This window comes from Salmo salar, chromosome 15 (assembly GCF_965601325.2).
Source record: "Salmo salar chromosome 15, fSalSal1, whole genome shotgun sequence".
Taxonomy (NCBI): domain Eukaryota; kingdom Metazoa; phylum Chordata; class Actinopteri; order Salmoniformes; family Salmonidae; genus Salmo; species Salmo salar.
The window spans coordinates 52,375,231-52,383,267 of NC_138305.1; the positions used below are offsets into that span (position 1 = coordinate 52,375,231).

Sequence of the window (8,037 nt, forward strand, 5' to 3'; positions counted from 1 at the left end):
AGCGCAATAACGGTTAACAACACAGTCACATGACTACTAACCAGCTGATGGCTTTTTTGCAATAGAATATCATGAATAACACTACATCGGTTACAAAGCTGTTATTCTCCAAGTAATAACAACGGTGCAATACCTATTCTTTAATATTTTAGGTATTTGCGTGCTGTCTCGTTATTTAATCGCCGTCCAGACGTAATTGAAGTACATACGACCGTTTGCAGCCAAAGGACAAGATGTCAGGAAAAGAGAGAATCGACGTCTTCCCCTCGAGAATGTAAGTAGCAAGTCTAGGTAGCTTGTTATTTTAGCTAGCATAGTTTGACATTTCTAGCAAGCTAGTCCACTCAATCTAGGGTAGCAAGTTTATGCCCCCCCCCCCAATTAATATAAATGTACATGACCGTTTAGTTGTGTTAGGTTGAGCCAAATTGAAATGAAGGAAATTACAGATCAGTAAGCTCAGCTCGTTAGCCAAGCGCAGTCAATTGTGAGCCCTTTAAAATAAATGATGAGAAAACTCAACCTTTGCATTTTTTTCAACAATTTGCAATGGCATTAGTTATTAGTTCGAGTCAATAGTTGTATTTCGTTGCCATTTCATGATGAACATCTAAAAGAGGAAATGGACTGTCACTGTCATGTGATGACTGTCCATAATTTCCAAAAACCGCTGGGAGATTTTTATGTGCCCTAACTTTACTCACACAGTCTATGGCATAGATTATGCCATGTCTAACTACTTACTATGTTAATTTGTCTTGAACATCATAATGATGGGTCAATAACAGGCACTTTGATATTGTGGTGACCTGCAGAAAACGGCATAAAAGCACCAATACCTTTCAACATGATTGAAATCTGAATGGCAATGCATGTTTATGATGGAAGTCCTCTCTGACACCTGATGACTTGTCTGTGAAGGGCCCAGACCATCATGAAGGCCCGTCTGAAGGGGGCCCAGACTGGTAGAAACCTACTGAAGAAGAAGGCTGATGCCCTCTCCATGCGCTTCCGTCAAATCCTCCGCAAGATCATCGAGGTAATTCAAGGAGGTTTAAAACCATAGAAACAAGAATGACTAGAATGGAAAAAGCCCCTCAGACCATGGACATTTGACAGTACGCTCATGAGTAAACTCAATATGTCTGCCGGCCCACCCATCACAGACCATCGATTTTTGAATGGCAATATCTGTTCTAGTAGTTCTGTTTCTATGATTTACACATTGTCTAATTCTCTGTTTCTTATCTGATTTAATATTATTGTATTGTATTATTACTTGTAACCCGTGTGGCTCAGTTGGTAGAGCATGGTGTTGCAACGCCAGGGTTGTGGGTTCGATTCCCACGGGGGACCAGTACGGAGAATTTTTTTGTATGAAATGTATGCATTCACTACTGAAAGTCGCTCTGGATAAGAGCGTCTGCTAAATGACTAAAATGTAAAATGTTGTATAAAATCCTGTCATAGGGGCATGTTACATTGACTCCTTTCCTTTTGTTGCCTCTCCCGATTTCTAGACTAAGACATTGATGGGTGAAGTGATGAGGGAGGCGGCCTTCTCTTTGGCTGAGGCGAAATTCGCTGCTGGCGACTTCAGGTGAGAGGATGGGCCTCATCATGAGCCATTTGAGGCCTTTATTTAGGTGTTTGAGCCATTTGAGGCCTTTATTTAGGTGTTTGAGCCATTTGAGGCCTTTATTTAGGTGTTTGAGCCATTTGAGGCCTTTTATTTAGGTGTTTGTCTGATGTCAATATTTTGCCAATGTTTTGTCAATATTCTCATAACATTATCATGTTCCCACAGCACTACTGTCATCCAGAATGTGAACAAGGCCCAGGTGAAGGTTCGGGCTAAGAAGGATAACGTGGCAGGTTAACACCTTTGGACTTCTCTGTATCTTTTTAGAACAACAGCATGTCTCTCCTAAATGTCTCACCTGTGTGATTCTCCTTTTCCTCACAGGTGTCACTCTACCTGTGTTTGAGCACTACCAAGAAGGAGGGGACAGTAAGTAGTGTTCTTATCTGGTCATGCAGGGTTGAGATCAATTCCAATTTAGTTTGAAATTCCAAATCAATTCTTGAATTCACTCATGAAGTGAAGAATTTACATTGAATTCAATTAGAATTTCAACAATCTTCAAGTTATGGAATTGGATTTAGGCTGTTTGGACGGTTTGAATTGGAATTGAATTGGAATGATAAAAACAGTTAATAATTCAAATTAAATATTTCTAATTCGCCCAGTTAATGAAATGACTGCAGGATTTGTTTGAAGTCATTAACTTGTATTTCTATATTTCCAGTATAGCTATACTGTCTGAACAGTGACATGATCAGCCTTAAAGCCTGAGGGGAATTTAATTCAAATTGGAATTTATGGAATTGTTGAGGATAATATATCCAATAATTAAATTCCCAACATTGGAATTGAATTATCTCTGAATCAGTGTTGGGTAGTAGTAAACTACATGTAGTTCAACTAGTAATTTAACTACATATTGCAGTAGCTTGGTGGTATTCAAATCTACAGTGCCTTCAGAAAGTATTCATTCCCCTTGACTTATTCCACATTTTGTTGTTACAGCCTAAAATAAAAATTGATTAAATATATTTTTTCTCTCACCCATCTACACAAAACACCCCATAATGACAAACTGAAAACATGTTTTTAGAAATGTTTGGCAAATTAAATACAGAAATATAATTTACATAAATATTTACACGGGAGTCAATACTTTCTAGGAGCCCCTCTTGGGTATGCATGTCTGTTATCATTTTTGCACATCTGTATTTGGGGATTTTCTCCCATTCTTCCTTGCAGATTTTCTCAAGCTCTGTTAAGTTAGATGGGGAGCAGCAGTGAACAGCAATCTTCAAGTCATTCCACAGATTTTCAATGGGATTCAAGTCTGGGCCACTCAAGGACTTTCACAGTCTTGTTCTGAAGCCATTCCAGCGTTGCTTTGGCTGTATGCTTGGGGTCATTTGTACTCTGAAGCAGGTTCTCATCAAGGACTTGCCTGAATTTGACTCCATTCATTTTTCCCTCTATCCTTATCAGTCTCCCAGTCCCTGCTGCTGAAAACATCCCCATGGCATGATGCTGCCTCCCATGCTTCACTGTAGTGATGGTGTTAGATTGATGATGAGCTATGGCTGGTTTTCTCCAGAAATAGTGCTTTGCATTCAGGCCAACCCGGACGACGCTGTGACAGAGCCTGGGCTCAAACCCAGAGTCTCTGGTGGCACAGCAGTGCAATGCAGTGCCTTAGACCACTGCACCACCCGGGAGGCCCCTAAAATTGATACATTATTTTTTTCCCCTCATCAATCTGCACACAATACCCCATAATGACAAAGCGAAACAGCTACATATAAAAAAACTTTATTTACATAAGTATTCAGACCTTTTACTATGAGACTCGAAATTGAGCTCCGGTGCATCCTGTTTCCATTGATCATCCTTGAGATGTTTCTACAACTTGATTGGAGTCAACCTGTGGTAAATTCAATTGATTGTACATGATTTGGAAAGGCACACACCTGTCTATATAAGGTCCCACAGTTGACAAGTCTCCAAGAACACAGTGGCCTCCCATCATTCTTAAATGGAAGAAGTTTGGAACCACCAAGACTCTTCCTAGAGCTGGCCGTCCAGCCAAACTGAGCAATCGGGTAAGAAGGGCCTTGGTCAGGGAGGTGACCAATAATCCGATGGTCACTCTGACGGAGCTCAAGAGTTCCTCTGTGGAGATGGGAGAACCTTCCAGAAGAGCAACCATCTCTGCAGCATTCTACCAATCAGGCCTTTATGGTAGCGTGGCCAGACAGAAGCCACTCCTCAGTTAAAGACACACTACAACCCGCTTGGAGTTTGCCAAAAGGCACCTAAAGACTCTCAGACCATGAGAAACAGGATTCTCTGGCATGATGTAACCAAGATTGAACTCTTTGGCCTGAATGCCAAGTGTCACATCTGGAGAAAAGCTGACACCATCCCTACGGTGAAGCATGGTCAGTTTTTCACAATTCCTGACATTTAATCCTAGTAAAAATTCCCTGTCATTGGTCAGTTAGGATCACCACTTTATTTTAAGAATGTGAAATGTCAGAATAATAGTAGAGAGAATTATTTATTTCAGTTTTTATTTATTTCATCACATTCCCAGTGGGTCAGAAATCGACATACACTCAATTAGTATTTGGTAGCATTGCCTTTAAATTGTTTAACTTGGGTCAAACGTTTCGGGTAGCCTTCCACAAGCTTCCCACAATAAGTAGGGTGAATTTTGCCCCATTCCTCCTGACAGAGCTGGTGTAATTGAGTCAGGTTTGTAGGCCTCTGTGCTTGCACACGCTTTTTCAGTTCTGCCCACAAATGTTCTATGGGATTGAGGTCAGGGTTTTGTGATGGCCACTCCAATAACTTGACTTTGTTGTCCTTAAGCCATTTTGCCACAAATTTAGAAGTATGCTTGGGGGCATTGTCAATTTGGAAGACACATTTGCGACCAAGCTTTAACTTCCTGACTGATGTCTTGAGATGTTTCTTCAATATATCCACACACTTTTCCTCCCTCATGATGCCATCTATTTTGTGAAGTGCACCAGTCCCTCCTGCAGCAAAGCACCCCCACAACATGATGCTGCCACCCCTGTGCTTCACGGTTGGGATGGTGTTCTTCGGCTTGCAAGCCTCCCCCTTTTTCCTCCAAACGTAATGATGGTCATTATGGCCAAACAGTTCTATTTTTGTTTCATCAGACCAGAGGAAATTTCTCCAAAAAGTACGATCTTTGTCCCCATGTGCAGTTGGAAACCGTAGTCTGGCTTTTTATGGCGGTTTTGGAGCAGTGGCTTCTTCCTTGCTGAGCGGCCTTTCAGGTTATGTTGATATAGGACTCATTTTACTGTGCATATAGATACTTCTGTACCTGTTTCCTCCAGCATCTTCACAAGGTCCTTTGCTGTTGTTCTGGGATTGATTTGCACTTTTCGCACCAAAGTACGTTCATCTCTAGGAAAAAGAACGCGTCTCCTTCCTGAGCGGTATGACGGCTGCGTGGTCCCATAGTGTTTATTCTTGCGTGCTATTGTTTGTACAGATGAACGTGGTACCTTCAGGCATTTGACAATTGCTCCCAAGGATGAACCAGACTTGTGGACGTCTAAACATTTTTTCTGAGGTCTTTGCTGATTTTCCCATGATGTCAAGCAAAGAGGCACTGAGTTTGAAGGTAGGCCTTGAAATACATCCACAGGTACACCTCCAATTGACTCAAATTATGTCAATTAGCCTATCAGAAGCTTCTAAAGCCATTATGTTTTTTTCTGGAATTTTCCAAGCTCTTTAAAGGCACAGTCAACTTAGTGTATGTTAACTTCTGACCCACTGGAATTGTGATACAGTGAAATAATCTGTCTGTAAACAATTGTTGGAAAAATTACTTGTGTCATGCACAAAGTAGATGTCCTAACCGACTTGCCAAAACTATAGTTTGTTAACAAGAAATTTGTGGAGTGGTTGAAAAACGAGTTTTAGTGACTCCAACCTAAGTGAATGTAAACTTCCGACTTCAACTGTATGTAAATATGATAATAAAGATTTGAGTTCTTTATCAATTTGCAAACATTTAAAAAATATATATTGTTTTTGCGTTGTCATTCTGCTTTATTGTGTATAGATTGAGAGATGATATAAACTATTATAGAGTAAGGCTGTAACATAACAAAATGTGGAAAAAGTCAAGGGGTCTGAATACTTTCTGAATGCACTGTATATAGACAACTGTGTTTTCTTTCTAAATCATATCCAACAACAATTCAATTGGCCACAAGTTGTAGTGACATATCAAGGATGATCAAAGGAAATTAAATGCATCTAAACTCAGTTTGTAGCGTCATAGCAGGGGTGTGTAAATGAGATATTTCTGTATTTCTTTTTTCAATACATTTGCAAAAATGTCTAGAAACATGTATTTTATGTAGATGGGTGAGATCTTGTTTTTATACATTCTGTTAACATATGACCTCAAAGTAGCCTATGACATTTCAAATTACATTTTCAGAGTAGCTTCCCTAACACTGTTCTGAATTCAAATACCTAGAATTTGAATAGAATGAAATTGAATTTACAGGGAGAGGGAATCTAATTTAGTGTGTGGAATTAACCACAACCCTGTTGTCCTGTATGGCTTTGGATAAAAGCGTCTGCAAATGGCATTTATTATTATTACCTCAAATATTGGCATGGCTGCATTTATGGGCAAATTTAGTTTAACAACTTATAGAAAGCTATGCCCTGCTATTGAACTTGTAGTGTGTTTCTGTGTCACTGCTCACTGTATTCTTTGCTTCCCTCTATCCTCTCCTTGTTAGGTTATGAGCTGACTGGTCTGGCCAGGGGAGGAGAGCAGCTCTCCAGGCTGAAGAGGAACTATGCCAAAGCAGTGGAGCTGCTAGTGGAGTTGGCCTCCTTACAGGTAAGTCTCGCGAGACTGGTAAACCATGCGGCGCATGTGTGACTGAACAACAAAGTCTCATGGTCTCACTGTTTTGATCTACAGACTTCCTTTGTCACGCTGGATCAGGCCATCAAGATCACCAACCGCCGTGTGAACGCCATTGAGCATGGTGAGTCTGCACCGCTTTGGCACAATAACTAAACCTGCACTACATATCGATAATGGCAGTCAAAAGAGATGGTTGGAAGACAGCGTGGAGAGGATAAAATGTGGTTTGACCTGTCCGCAGTGATCATCCCCCGCATTGAGCGGACCCTCAGCTACATCATCACTGAGCTGGATGAGAGGGAACGAGAAGAGTTCTACAGGTAAGTTACGTCATCCCTCAGACTTCCTCATCCTCAACGCCAAGTCTACTCCCACATCTGACCGGAGGATCACTGTCCACGTGTCTCGTAGAGATATCGAGTGTTCTAATTCAAATTCTATGGTGAATCCCACCTCCTCAGGCTGAAGAAAATCCAGGAGAAAAAGAAGCAGATGAGGGAGAGGACGGAGAAGGAGATTGCCGCCCGTCTGGCCAAGCTGGGCCCCATCGCTGAGCCGTCCAACATGCTGATGGAGGAAACCGACCAGGACCTGCTGTTTGAGTGACATGCCGTCACCCGTGGCTACTCCGTCACCCGTGGCTACTCCGTCACCCACATCCTATTTATTCTGTGCCTCTCCGGCCACGTTGATGTCTTCTTGTGTGCGAAAGGGAAGAATTGTCTGTTTTTTTTGTTGTACACGTTGGTGATGTTTTGTTGTCGTTTTCAGTATTGGAGATGTGTCCAGATTTATCACTGTGTAGAACTATCAGAACTTTGCAGCTAACAGCAATCACATCAGTTCACTAGAGTGTCAAACTTGTCGAGGATGAGTTATCTTTGGAATGCTTAAGTAGCAAATAATATATGTACATTGAGTTAAATGACATGGTTTACAAATGTGAGCTGTATTAAGCATTCCATCTGATTGGGTTAGGGCATAGATGGCTAATGGCAATGCTTCCATCAGAACAGTCAGTCAATGCATGCTGTCATTCTGTACAGTTAAAACAGGGTGGTCGTTCTTTCCCCCCCTAAGTGTCTGTGTTGTGGATGCTAATCGCTTCCATGGTCACCACATATCAGTATTGACCATAAAAGAATGGCATTCTGTTTCTGTGCAATTTCATTCTATTTCTATGGTACTGTATTGACCCTTATAACAGGAGGATGGCTAACATGTGGGTCCCGTGTGGCTCAGCTGGTAGAGCATCACGCTTGCAACGCCAGGGTTGTGTGGTTCTCCCCCCCCCCCCCCCCACGGTGCCCCAATATGACAAATGTACTGTAAGTCACTCTGGATAAGAGTGTCTGCTAAATGACAATGTACTGCTGACCCCCTATAACCATCTGCAGTGGCACCCTGAGTGCAACCCCACTTATGTCGGAACAATTCATCCAAATAAAGATTATCTGAATATTCTCCAAGTGTCACTTTGCGATTCTTATCTCAAATGAGTGTTACTGTAGGTGTTGCA

At 41.5% G+C, this 8,037-nt stretch overlaps 1 protein-coding gene across 1 annotated transcript; it reads left to right on the top strand.

Annotated features, from left to right (window-relative positions):
* Position 1: 1 nt before the first annotated feature.
* LOC106571673 (V-type proton ATPase subunit D) lies at positions 2–7,982 on the top strand. Its single transcript, XM_014145009.3, has 9 exons — positions 2–274; positions 922–1,039; positions 1,521–1,600; positions 1,808–1,875; positions 1,967–2,011; positions 6,385–6,488; positions 6,573–6,639; positions 6,760–6,838; positions 6,980–7,982. Exons 1-9 carry the CDS (start codon positions 234–236, stop codon positions 7,122–7,124), a joined length of 747 nt encoding a protein of 248 aa, XP_014000484.1. The 5' UTR covers positions 2–233; the 3' UTR covers positions 7,125–7,982.
* Positions 7,983–8,037: the final 55 nt, after the last annotated feature.

What these genes read in the sequence shown, in the direction of transcription:
- LOC106571673 (XM_014145009.3), top strand. Translation starts at nt 234, where the DNA reads ATGTCAGGAAAAGAGAGAATCGACGTCTTCCCCTCGAGAAT. An exon ending in GACGTCTTCCCCTCGAGAAT is followed by an intron (nt 275 to 921) that starts GTAAGTAGCAAG and finishes TTGTCTGTGAAG; the next exon opens with GGCCCAGACCATCATGAAGG. An exon ending in TTCGCTGCTGGCGACTTCAG is followed by an intron (nt 1,601 to 1,807) that starts GTGAGAGGATGG and finishes ATGTTCCCACAG; the next exon opens with CACTACTGTCATCCAGAATG.